Source organism: Kuraishia capsulata, genomic scaffold (assembly GCF_000576695.1).
Source record: "Kuraishia capsulata CBS 1993 genomic scaffold, Kuraishia_capsulata_scaffold_1, whole genome shotgun sequence".
NCBI lineage: Eukaryota > Fungi > Ascomycota > Pichiomycetes > Pichiales > Pichiaceae > Kuraishia > Kuraishia capsulata.
In genome coordinates this window covers 1,703,276-1,715,388 of record NW_019172950.1, presented here as the reverse complement: position 1 = coordinate 1,715,388, position 12,113 = coordinate 1,703,276, and the positions used below count along the sequence as shown (strand labels likewise).

Genomic DNA, 12,113 nt, shown 5'->3' with positions numbered 1-12,113 from the left:
TCAATTGCAGAGGTGGCGAATAGAAGAAGTACATGTGCTAACAAGCTAGTAATGCTTAACGTGTGTTTTATCTGTGGAGCAGAGTCTTACATAAGCAAAGAGCCGCACGTGATTTACGCTTGGGGTATTTTTCACTCTCTTTGCTGCGGTCTTCACATTATTTATTTAACCCACAATCTCTAATAAAATGGTGGCATTTTTCAACCCGGCTTCCAGAATGGTCTTGTCAAGTTCAGTGATGAGATTGAGACGTTGGCTGGTGAGAACAAACTCGGTCGCGTCGCCTAGCTGGTCGAATGTGGCTTTCACATACTCGTAGATATTCCGTACAGAATCCTCCAATCTGAATCTTCTAACCACCCTCTTACCATCTCCAGAACGTATTTGGACTCTGGTGGTGGTCTGGGGATCAGGAGCAGGCTCCTCATGCTCAATTGGTTTTATTGCCGCAATGATATCTGCTTCTGTGGGTTCCTCCTGTTCACCATCCTCCTTATCCAGAACTTCATTATCAGAATCAAGCGATATTGGGTTCGCCTCATCGCCTCCCTTCATGTCAGTGTCGCTATTGTTCATAGACTTTTGCATCGCCAGATTGATCTGCTGTTCTTCCGACAGAGCATCGACATCCAAAGGATGCTCGTGAGTAACTGTGGGATTCTTATGGCTTGGGTCAAGAGAAAACCTAACCAAAAAGTCAACAACATCGCTTATCCAGTCGCTCACCTTTGGCACACGATCCCAGATTTTGAGTCGTTCGCCTGTCATGGGATCCAGTATTGCGATATGAGGGAACTCACCAATAGGGTAAAACTGAGCATACTGAGATCCACTAGGCGAGCTATTTTGGTACTGCAGGAATATGAAATTTTCACGAACGACGTCTTTGACGTCGGCATTCGACCAGAAATCACGGTTCAGCACTTGACATTGGAAATCACCCACATCCTGGATATTGATCAGAATCCATTTTTTCTCCTGACGGGCCTTTATTTTTGCAGCATCAAGACTCAGCTTCTCTATTATGTCCCAGGGAGGTCTGAAAATGTTAGCAAGACGCCTTTGACTGCTAGTCATGTACGCACTGGCGGGCTGTCTCCTCCGGGCAGCCGTGGTTCTGCGAGGCCTGGTGGCATTCAGGTCGTCATCCAGAACCATCAAATCATCGTCATTATCATCGTCATCATAATCAATGTTCTCGTCCTCTTCGTCGCTGATGGCCCCAACAAAATCAGCATCGTCATCTGAGAAGTCTGTGTCGAGCCTCTGGTTGAAGATACCTGCTGGGTTATCACCAAACATGGCTCTAGAAGGGTCCTGATAAACATGGTTCAAAACCGGATGGTAAGAGTCAATCAGCTGCTCATGGACTGCCTCCTGAGGTGCTCTCACCTCCTGATATGCCTCGTTTTGAAGTCTGGCGGCAAACGCTTCGTCGTCATCAGGGATGCTATCAGTCGCATTGGCCGTACCAGAGCTGGCACCACCACCGTGTTCCAGAAATAACGAAATAGCAGTATCAACATCATTACCTGCCATTTCCAAAAACTGTTCCGCCACCCTTCGATCGCTTGTGTCGGTCACAGCGAGAAACATATCAATCATACCATCCATAGTAGCAGCAGTCTAAACAAAAGTCGCCAATATTTTCTCCAACTCTTTTTTTGTCAAAATTACTATTCTTCTATAGCTCACAACCAAGAATATCACAATCAATTACTTTTCAAAACGAAACGTTGAGCTAAACGATTAGCAACAAGAGAATTACTGAGGAAGATAGACTAGATGCATTTGGCGCCTTCGTTATCTGGTGTCACGTGACTATCTGATCATTAACTAGGCAGCCTGGTCGGGGGGCTTTAGCGACATTCAATACTTTGATTATAATAGCAAGAACCGATAAAAGTAGTTAAACAGCGTTGATGTCGTTCGAAGTGTGTGTGCTTTCATCGTACACCGAGAATGTGTTCATGTACTGCCCTTTCTCCCAGTCGTTCTTGGGGAGCATGCCCACGGGATATAAAGCAGGGTGTGGGGAAGCAATCTGTGGAGCCACCAGAGATGCGTACATGAGCCCATCTGACACATATAAGGGCTGTATTGCTGGCACCTGGATCATGGGATGAACGGGAACAGCATTCGGGAGATCCGCCGGCGAATAGACCATAGGCTGAACTTGCTGGATCTGTTCCTGCTGAGCTTTGGTTATTTCGTGAACGAAATCCGAAAATCCGGCAAGTGGACTCACACTGGGATCATGTGTTGAAGCCTCTATCAAGTCCATGAGCCTGGAGGGTGGAGGTGGAACAGGACCATCTGCCTGGCTGAAACCTTCTCGTAGATCATTGATCAGCTCTAGATCTTCACGTGAGCTGCGATCTGCAAAAACATCTGAAGATTTCTCAATCTCTCCATAACGAACTCGATCATATATTCCAACATTTCTGCTCCTAGCTACCCTTGCAGCGACCTGGGCTCTGATGGTAGAGACCTCAGTTTCGTTCGAGACATTACCAACCACCTTCAAGGATTTCCGGTAATTCTTTTCATCTAAGTTCTCCAACGAGCTTTTATTCAAGCCAACAAACTCGTTCCGCATTTCAGCTTGAGTCGACGATATTTCGTCTATCATTTTCTCTCTTGCATCCGCTATTTCTTTCCAGTACTGTTGCCATATCACACGCCTTTGCTCTGTATCCATTTCGATCAGCTTGAGCTTGTAGTCGTATTCCACCCGAGAAGCTGTTATGAGTTTTTTTAATGGCTCCTGTGCTTTTTGGAACGTTTTTCTGAACACAGGAACATCCTCGATTGGTGGTGGCAGCGGCTGGGATTTGTCTTCGACGGCAGATCCTTTTGCTCTAGACTTCTCAATGGCCAGTTCTCGGTCAGGCTTTGGACTTTTCAGTTCAACGTGTTTTTTGTATGCATTATAATTAGTCTGGACTTCAGCTATTGATTGGTCGATGACTTTGATCAACTCATCAATCCTTGATACCCTTGCATTTGCAAATCCCAGAGAGAGGTTTCTGAAGTCGATTTCAATCTTTTTCTTCAGCGCACTCAGTATGGCCTGGTCCCCAGATGACTCCGCCAAATAAAAAGCTAAGTCGCACTGTTCCGGAGAAAGAGGCAGCTTAGACTCAAGAAATTGGCGAAGTTGTTCTGACGGCGATAATCCGTTTTCAGAATCCGATCCACCTGCATCCGTGGGGCTTTCGTCGGAAAAAACTTCGGAATCCTCAACACCGTCAAACTCATTTTTCAGCAAAAGCATCGATTTCTTCTCCATTTCTCCTGCCGTTTTTGTAAAAGATTTTCGGGGTTTGCCGGAAACTGGAGACTCACTGAGCGATCGGTTCGACCTCGCAGCCTCACCCTGGCCTTGAAGATCACCGCTTACGCCTCGAGTTCTGGAAATCGGACCAACATCCGAACCTGCACGTTCCATGTAAGACCCATTACCTCTGACAATATCGCCTTCGAGACAGACCTTTTTTGTTCCAGCAGAAGACTCGCTTCCCCGCCGCAAAGTGTCCCCGTTTGAGGAGCGTCTCCTATTAGAAGATCTTTCTGAAGAGGCCGAAAGTCGGTGTTTGGTAGAAATCATGGCAAAAATTTATGAATGACTTGGAGCAGAAGCTCAGAAAATCTTTTTCACTCAGTCAAGTTTTTGTCCAGGTCAACTGTGTGGGGTTTTGCGGAATATGCTAAAACAGATTTCTGATGTGAGGAAAGTTGGAGCCAACTGGCAATCAAGTTGAAACAACCCACTTATAATCGTTCCAGGAGTTTACAAAAATTCTGGCGCTCAGTACTTGTAGACTGAACGAGCAAGATGATATCACGATATCTAAAAAGTGCTTTGACAAGTACTCTTGAAATGACTGGTAATAGACTAAATTTAAGGCTTGCCTCAAGTACCGAACGATGTATGCATTGATGTGTGCTCTCCGTCGAGGCATGCACGACGTCTTCTTCACGGGTCTTCAAGGGGCGGGGTTTGCCAATAATAGTGCAAAAAATCAGGATTTTTTGGTGGAAGCATATATTTTCTGTAGAAATATACCCAAACGTGTAAGAAGGTATTTTATATCGATCTCTCAAGTGTGATAGAACTCAAGAAATGCTTCGGAAGGGCCACATGTGTGAGGTGCAGATAGATGCATTAGAACTTACTGCCCCTTTCGGACGATGAATAAGGTCGTTGGAGAGAATACGGAGGGAGCTTCAGTCGCGACCAATGCAATTTGCTGCTCATTTGTCAAACACATATGCCAAAGATACTGGTTATCATATTCATCCAATACATATACTCTAAAATGCCCATGTAACACATCTAGAGTTTCAGATGTGCGACCGCCTAATACAGATCCTCTGCCGAATTTTTTTGGTCGTGTGCCAACTGTGCACGCCAAATGAATTATGGCTTTGCTTCAGAGGGATGATGGGCTAGCACTATTTAATAGCATTCGAGTACTGAAAAAAGACGATTAGTTGGACCTAGGGAGTTGTCCGACGAATCCTTTCAATTTCTATAGATGATTCACTCAGTTCTGATATGTGAGTATAGACTCGTGGTTTTATCCCATGGTTTCGTAACTAACATCCACAGTTAACAACGACGGTGTCCCCAGACTCATCAAGTTCTACACCCCGGTAGACATACAGACTCAGAGGCTGCTTCTCCACCAGGTGCACCAATTGGTGATAGGACGGTCGTCAGTGCAATGCTCGTTTCTTACACCTCCTCCTCTGCTGCAGGGTTACGATGACATCAAGGTGATATACCGTCGCTACGCCACGTTGTACTTTGTATTCATAGTGGATGAGCAGGAATCCGAGCTGGGCATACTGGATTTGATCCAGGTATTTGTGGAGGTGTTGAACACCTGTTTTGAGAACGTGTGTGAGCTGGATCTTGTTTTTGGATGGCAAGTGCTGGAAACCGTGTTAGAGTAAGTGAAGACAATTGCATGTTTTGCGAGGCCTGCGGAACAATTACTAACATTTACCCTTTTTTTAGGCAAGTGGTCCAAGGTGGAATGGTCATTGATACGAATACAAAAAAGATAGTGGCAGCTGTTGACGATGCGAATAAGCAGAAAGACTCGTCGTCCTATTCTTCAAGCAGATCGCTTCCTTCGGCGTTGTCTGCCTTGGGAGGTGTGACCAACAGTGCTGGGGCCGCGAGTATTGGTTCCAGGTTCTTTGGTAGTTGGGGGAGTTGACGACGCGGAGAGTTACGACTTTAGCATAATATCAACGATAAAAACAAATATTCACAAGATGTAGACTGAATGAGTCAAAGGCCATATACAAGAGTGGTGCCGAAGTATTTTTCAACATGGCCTCACCTCTTCCAAAACGCCCATTTCGACTTCTCCTGGCTTGCCTGCGCCATTCTCTCTTCTTCCTGCTTCAACGCTTCAATCTCGCTTAGCTGGCGAGCAGTAGCAATCCCCTTTTCAAAAGTCTGTTTTTTGACCAATAGTTCCGTTCCTTTAGGTAAGCCCTGGGTAGCAGGGTCTCTGTCCCATGGAGAGACGATGGATCCAGTCTTCCAGATAGGCTCACTGGAAGCAGCGGTCTCCTGGACAATTTTCATCAGCTCTTGCTGTTCTTGTTGCCTGAACTGTCTGTTGTTCTCGTACTCGGCCCTCAGTTCTGGTGATAGTCTGGCTATCAGCTGCTCTTCAGTCGGCGTGGTGAACTTGTAGAGGAGAACACCAGATCCCACTATTCCTCCACCATAGAGTATGAACTTCTTCCACATAATGTAATTAGCCGACATTTTGAAAAACCAGGCTTTAACGTCAAAGAAAAGAGAAAATGCCGTGCTATTCAACGGTTGATAGTGTTTGGATGAATAACTCAATTTTTGCTGGTTATCTATAATTGTTTAAAGCACTATCAAAATTCCCCAGCATAAGTTCTTAGCAACAGCACATAAGGAAAGGACTCTTACAAATTCATACGTGTACTCAAATACGTTTCCCAAGATACTACAATGACCAAGTTGTTTCAAACGAGTTTTGAGCTCCTTTAAGGAAATTATGGATTTTTGTTTATTATCACAGGCGTTATGTGTTATCTTCGTGGCTTACATCACTCTCTCCTTGGGCAAGATGTCAACCAACAGGTCGTCCACCTTGTAACTCTTTCTGATGTTGCTCTCTTGTTTGTAAGTTTGCAGCAACTCAAAGTACTTGTCAAACAAGTAGGAAGAGTCCAAAGGACCACCCTTGGCTTCTGGGTGGAACTGGGTCGAGAAGATGGGTCTTGTCTTGTGGATCATACCCTCGTTTGATTGATCGTTCAAGTTGATGAAATACTCCTTGAAATCTGGATGCAATGTGGCAGCGTCGACAGCGTATCCGTGGTTCTGGGAAGTGATGTGGCACTTTCCGGTGGTCAAGTCTAAGGCTGGAATGTTGTGAGCTCTGTTACCGTACTTCAACTTGACGGTCTTGGCTCCTGAGGCCAGAGCCAGCAGCTGATGTCCTAGACAGATACCAAAAATTGGCAAGTCCTTGTTGTTCTCCATGGTGACCTTGAGGTTGGCAACAGTCGAAGCGCAGTGGGTTGGATCACCAGGTCCGTTCGAGATGAACACACCGTCAAACTTGTCAGCTATGTTCTGGATTGGGTAGTCGTATGGCAAAACGGTCACGGAAGCTCCTCTGGATACCAGAGATCTCAAAATGTTCTCCTTGACACCGCAGTCCAACACAGCAACGTGGAACTGTCCGTTTGGAGATGGTATGTGGAATGGGGCTTTGGTGGTGACCTTGTGCACCAGGTTCACAGAACCCGGGTCTTCGAATGCAGCATCTTCATCAGCATCGTAAGTCTCACCCACAGAGATTTTAGCAAGACTGGAACCCTGTTCTCTGAGGTAAGTAACCAAAGCTCTGGTGTCGACACCGGTGATAGCAGCAACACCCTCTCTCTTACACCACTGCGACAAACTCTCAACAGCAGTCCAGTGAGAGTATTGCATGGCAGCATCACTGACTGCAATACCGATACATTGGATGTGAGGACTTTCGAAGTATTTCAGCAGGCCAAACTCATCTCTGGCAGTACCCGAAGGGACGCCGTAGTTACCGATCAGAGGCTGAGTGAACACAATGATCTGACCTTTATACGAGGGATCAGTCATAGACTCAGGGTATCCCACCAATGAGGTGGTGAACACGGCCTCACCGCTGATGTTTTTGTCAGCACCGAAGGAGTATCCGTTGAAGATCGGTCCATCTCTGATAGTCAACGTAGCCCTATCCAAGGACTTTGTAGAGCTAACGGCGGCAGACTTAGCGAAGAATCTAACAGAGGCAAACTTCGTCTGCTTAGGCAGCGAGAGGAAGTTTCTGGCAAACAGACTCATTGCGAAGCGTCAAAGGTCTTAATAATGCTATGCTCTTTTGATTCACAGGGTTTGAAAAATCTCTTGGTTCAAATACAAGATCCAGAGAGAAACAAACAGAGGGAAGACCAACCAGTATACTCCAGTAGAGTGTAGTTATATGAGCACCAAGATCTTTGATTGTAAGAAACTTGAAAATCCAAGAGACAGGGGAAAAGATGACTCTAAGAGACCGCATGATGAAAAATTTCGCGGCCGGCCTATCGTTAAATTTCTCGAGGTCACGTGCCAATCTGAAAAATCGTTTTCAGGAGAGCTAAAATGAGGGAAATGAGAAAAAAATTGAGTTATTACAAATAGATAATTTTCATTGTATTTCTGCAACTGATAAAATTTATATTTGAGGTAAATTCACGATAATTCCAGCGTTCAAGACCGGTATTTGCGTAGTCAACGGGGCAAGCTGGGGCCTTCGCCTTGTGTCTGACACCGCGCTAGTCCCAAACAGGTAATTTTGTTGGATTACCCGGCTGAAAATGGGCAAAGGGTGGTATATAACACACAATTCAAAAGAACTTACAAATTATTTATTTAATTGTCGGTACAAAAATGAAACGCAAATACGTTAAAGTTTTTCAAAATATCAAAATCAAGGAGAACAACTGGTCTGGACAAGGATACCAAGTTTACCGGGTACATCGTGGTCCATCATCAGCGTACTTTTCAGACCACGCACACAATTTTAATTTTCAATTTCGGGAATACACGACCACAGCGGAGAGGATTTTTCAAATTTTCACCGTCGCTTTTCTCTTCACACCTGCAACTTCTTTCTTCATCGTATACTAACACCACCCAACTAGATATGTCTCACAGAAAGTACGAAGAACCACGTCACGGTTCCCTTGGATTCTTGCCAAGAAAGAGAGCTGCCTCCCACAGAGGAAAGGTTAAGGCCTTCCCAAAGGACAACAAGACTAAGCCAGTCGCTTTGACCGCTTTCTTGGGTTACAAGGCTGGTATGACCACCATCGTTCGTGACTTGGACCGTCCAGGTTCCAAGATGCACAAGCGTGAGATTGTTGAGGCTGCCACCGTTGTTGACACCCCAGAGCTCGTTGTCGTCGGTGTCGTTGGTTACATCGAGACCCCAAGAGGTTTGCGTTCTTTGACCACCGTCTGGGCCGAGCACTTGTCTGAGGACGTTAGAAGAAGATTCTACAAGAACTGGTACAAGTCCAAGAAGAAGGCTTTCACCAAGTACTCTGCCAAGTACGCCGAAGGTGCTTCCGATGTCGAGCGTGAGCTTGCCAGAATCAAGAAGTACGCTTCCGTCGTCAGAGTTCTTGTCCACACCCAGATCAGAAAGACCCCATTGTCCCAGAAGAAGGCCCATTTGGCCGAGATCCAGGTCAACGGTGGTTCTACCTCTGACAAGGTTGACTGGGCCAAGGAGCACTTCGAGAAGACCGTCAGCGTCCACTCTGTTTTCGAGCAGAACGAGATGATCGACGTTGTCGCCGTCACCAAGGGTCACGGTTTCGAGGGTGTTACCCACAGATGGGGAACCAAGAAGCTTCCAAGAAAGACCCACAGAGGTGTCAGAAAGGTTGCCTGTATTGGTGCTTGGCATCCATCGCACGTGCAATGGACTGTTGCCCGTGCCGGTCAGAGAGGTTACCACCACAGAACTTCCATCAACCACAAGGTTTACAGAGTTGGTAAGGCTGGTGATGAGGCTTCCGGTGCCACCGAGTTTGACCGTACCAAGAAGACCATCACCCCAATGGGTGGATTCGTCAGATACGGTTCCGTTGAGAACGACTTTGTCTTGCTCAAGGGTTCTATCCCAGGTCCAGTCAAGCGTGTTATCTCTTTGAGAAAGTCCCTTTACGTTGACACCTCCAGAAAGGCTCTGGAAGAGGTTAACCTTAAGTGGATTGACACTGCTTCCAAGTTCGGTAAGGGTAGATTCCAGACCCCAGCTGAGAAGCACGCTTTCTTGGGTACTCTCAAGAAGGACTTGGAGAACTAGGTTCGATGTTAGTTTAGCAAAAGTAATATGATATCGTTTCTTCAAAAAGAACTGTAGCCTTGTCAGTTTGATAGCGTTCACGTGACGCGCCTCAAAACTTTTAATAGTGCCCCACCAAAGAAAATTTTTACATCTGTGCAGGACTCAATTGCCACCAAATTTTCGCCCGGCAAAAAGCAAAAAAATTTGAAGGACGCGCAATAAGGAGACTTGTTCTTTTCTCTTCCAGATTTATTTCCTCCTTTTTTTCAATTAAGAGGTAACAATATACAAATATGTCTGATTTACCATCTCAAATGAATGATCTCAGCCTGAGCGGCGGATCCCGTCAAAGATACGTTCCCCCTCACAGATCCCGTGATGGCAGCGACCATGCAGACCAGTTCGACAACTCCTACGGTGGATACGGTAGAGGCAGAGGTGGCAATGGCTACGGCAACAGAGGTGGAAACGGTGGCTCAAGAGGCGGCTACTTTGGAAACAACGGCGGATACGGCGGCAGAGGCGGCCAAGGCCAAGGCAAATTCAGCAACGGTGGAAACTACAAGTCTGGTCCAAGACCAGGTGAAGGTAAATTCGTTGATGGCGTGCAAGTTCCAGGTGCCAAGGATGCCAAGCTTGAGGCTGAACTTTTTGGAAGTGCCGAAGAACCAAAGATGTCTTCTGGTATTAACTTTGACAACTACGACGACATCCCAGTCGAGGTCAGTGGTGATAACGTTCCTGACGCCATTACTTCCTTCACTTCTCCTCCTTTGGACCCTCTTTTGGTCGAGAACATCGAGCTGTCCAAGTTCACCAAGCCAACCCCAGTGCAGAAGTACTCCGTTCCAATCGTGAATGCCGGTAGAGATTTGATGGCTTGTGCCCAGACCGGTTCCGGTAAGACTGGTGGTTTCTTGTTCCCAGTCCTTTCGCAATCCTTCATTAGCGGACCAGCCCCAATTCCAGAGGAGACCAACGTCTTTTCCAGAAGAAGAGCCTACCCAACCGCCTTGGTTTTGGCTCCAACCAGAGAGCTTGTCTTGCAAATCTACGAAGAGGCCAGAAAGTTTGCCTACAGATCGTGGATGAAACCAAGCGTGGTGTACGGTGGTTCCGACATCAACCAACAGATCAGAACCCTGCAAAGAGGATGCGACTTGCTGGTGGCAACCCCAGGTAGATTGAACGATTTGCTGGAGAGAGGAAAGATCTCTTTGAGCAACATCAAGTTCTTGGTTTTGGACGAAGCCGACAGAATGTTGGATATGGGTTTCGAGCCCCAGATCAGACACATCGTCCAGGAGTGTGACATGCCAGGCGTTGAAGAGCGTCAGACCCTCATGTTTTCCGCTACCTTCCCAAGAGACATCCAGATGTTGGCCAAGGACTTCCTCAAGAACTACCTGTTCTTGGTTGTCGGCCGTGTCGGTTCCACCTCAGAGAACATCACCCAGAGAGTTCTGGCCGTTGAGGACATGGACAAGAAGTCTGTTCTTCTAGATATTCTGGCATCCGGAGAGGATGCTGGTACCGGTTTGACCCTGATTTTCGTCGAGACCAAGAGAATGGCCGACATGCTCTCGGACTTCCTCATCAACCAGAATTTCCCAGCCACTTCTATCCACGGTGACAGATCCCAAGGCGAGAGAGAAAGAGCCTTGGATATGTTTAGATCCGGTAAGACCCCAATCTTGGTTGCTACTGCTGTTGCTGCTAGAGGTTTGGATATTCCAAACGTTACCCACGTCATAAACTACGACTTGCCTAACGACATCGACGACTACGTTCACCGTATCGGTCGTACCGGTCGTGCTGGTAATGTCGGTATTGCTACCGCTTTCGTCAACCGTGGTGGTAACAAGAGCGTTATCAAGGACTTGATTGACATTTTGTCCGAGGCCAACCAGGAGGTTCCAGATTTCTTGCACTCCATTGCCAGAGACACCTCTGGTGGAAGAGGCGGCAGAGGCGGCAGAGGCGGAAGAACTCAGACCAGAGACTTCCGTAGAGGTGGAAGCTCCGGTTACGGTGGTGGATCCAGCGGTGGATACGGAAACTCCTACGGTGGATCCAGCGGTGGATACGGCGGTGCTTCTGCTGGCTACGGCGGAGCTGCCAAGGCCTCCTACGGTCAAAGCTCGTACCAGTCCTACGGTAACCAGAGCGGTGCCTCGTCCCAATGGTGGTAATCGGGCTCTCCAACCATTTGCTTTGCTCACATTTCCCTTTATCACTGCTCCTAAAACTCCAAAAACATCAACCCCTTTTTTCAAAAACAACAAGCTTCACGAGGGCTAATGGATGGCTCGTCATGAGACTCAGCCGTTATGGGCCGAATTAGCCATGAGATGCATTCTCTTTGCCGGTTTGGACCCAACAATAGATCGAAGCAGGTGTTGTCCTCACTTAATCTTGTTGTCATATTCTTCTCGGTTATTTTTCATTTTTCCAGGGTTTTCATTAGATTTTTTCATGCACTAAGACCGTCTGGCACGGATCTCTTTCTTTCACGAGGATTTTCTTATGCTCAGTCATATCAGAAATATTATCAAGCAAAGCCGAAAAAAGATTCCATCGTTTGACATGTGCATACTATTGACCAGCGGGTCAGTTTTTATATCTTTTTTGAATTTTTGTTGGCGTTCTGTGGAAAATAGAGAAGACTATATTTTTTTATGTTTGAAACAAAAGCTTGGGTTGTCATACAATTTGGTTTTTCTTTTG

General features: G+C 46.5%; 8 protein-coding genes across 8 annotated transcripts; 4 read left to right on the top strand and 4 right to left on the bottom strand.

The window, feature by feature from the left end:
- Positions 1-165: 165 nt before the first annotated feature.
- KUCA_T00000925001 (uncharacterized protein) lies at positions 166-1,614 on the bottom strand (the record flags this gene model as incomplete). Its single annotated transcript, XM_022605512.1, has 1 exon — positions 166-1,614. One exon carries the CDS (start codon positions 1,612-1,614, stop codon positions 166-168), a length of 1,449 nt encoding a protein of 482 aa, XP_022456973.1.
- A 295-nt stretch (positions 1,615-1,909) lies between these two features.
- Positions 1,910-3,610, bottom strand: KUCA_T00000924001 (uncharacterized protein; the record flags this gene model as incomplete). Its single annotated transcript, XM_022605511.1, has 1 exon — positions 1,910-3,610. The coding sequence occupies one exon, from the start codon at positions 3,608-3,610 to the stop codon at positions 1,910-1,912; it is 1,701 nt and encodes a 566-aa protein (XP_022456972.1).
- Positions 3,611-4,541: 931 nt separating this feature from the next.
- KUCA_T00000923001 (uncharacterized protein) lies at positions 4,542-4,962 on the top strand (the record flags this gene model as incomplete). The annotated part of the gene is made up of 2 exons (XM_022605510.1): positions 4,542-4,563; positions 4,616-4,962. 2 exons carry the CDS (start codon positions 4,542-4,544, stop codon positions 4,960-4,962), a joined length of 369 nt encoding a protein of 122 aa, XP_022456971.1.
- A 14-nt stretch (positions 4,963-4,976) lies between these two features.
- Positions 4,977-5,231, top strand: KUCA_T00000922001 (uncharacterized protein; the record flags this gene model as incomplete). The annotated part of the gene is made up of 1 exon (XM_022605509.1): positions 4,977-5,231. One exon carries the CDS (start codon positions 4,977-4,979, stop codon positions 5,229-5,231), a length of 255 nt encoding a protein of 84 aa, XP_022456970.1.
- A 122-nt stretch (positions 5,232-5,353) lies between these two features.
- KUCA_T00000921001 (uncharacterized protein) lies at positions 5,354-5,794 on the bottom strand (the record flags this gene model as incomplete). The annotated part of the gene is made up of 1 exon (XM_022605508.1): positions 5,354-5,794. The coding sequence occupies one exon, from the start codon at positions 5,792-5,794 to the stop codon at positions 5,354-5,356; it is 441 nt and encodes a 146-aa protein (XP_022456969.1).
- Positions 5,795-6,103: 309 nt separating this feature from the next.
- Positions 6,104-7,390, bottom strand: KUCA_T00000920001 (uncharacterized protein; the record flags this gene model as incomplete). Its single annotated transcript, XM_022605506.1, has 1 exon — positions 6,104-7,390. One exon carries the CDS (start codon positions 7,388-7,390, stop codon positions 6,104-6,106), a length of 1,287 nt encoding a protein of 428 aa, XP_022456968.1.
- Positions 7,391-8,234: 844 nt separating this feature from the next.
- KUCA_T00000919001 (uncharacterized protein) lies at positions 8,235-9,404 on the top strand (the record flags this gene model as incomplete). Its single annotated transcript, XM_022605505.1, has 1 exon — positions 8,235-9,404. One exon carries the CDS (start codon positions 8,235-8,237, stop codon positions 9,402-9,404), a length of 1,170 nt encoding a protein of 389 aa, XP_022456967.1.
- Positions 9,405-9,679: 275 nt separating this feature from the next.
- Positions 9,680-11,578, top strand: KUCA_T00000918001 (uncharacterized protein; the record flags this gene model as incomplete). The annotated part of the gene is made up of 1 exon (XM_022605504.1): positions 9,680-11,578. One exon carries the CDS (start codon positions 9,680-9,682, stop codon positions 11,576-11,578), a length of 1,899 nt encoding a protein of 632 aa, XP_022456966.1.
- Positions 11,579-12,113: the final 535 nt, after the last annotated feature.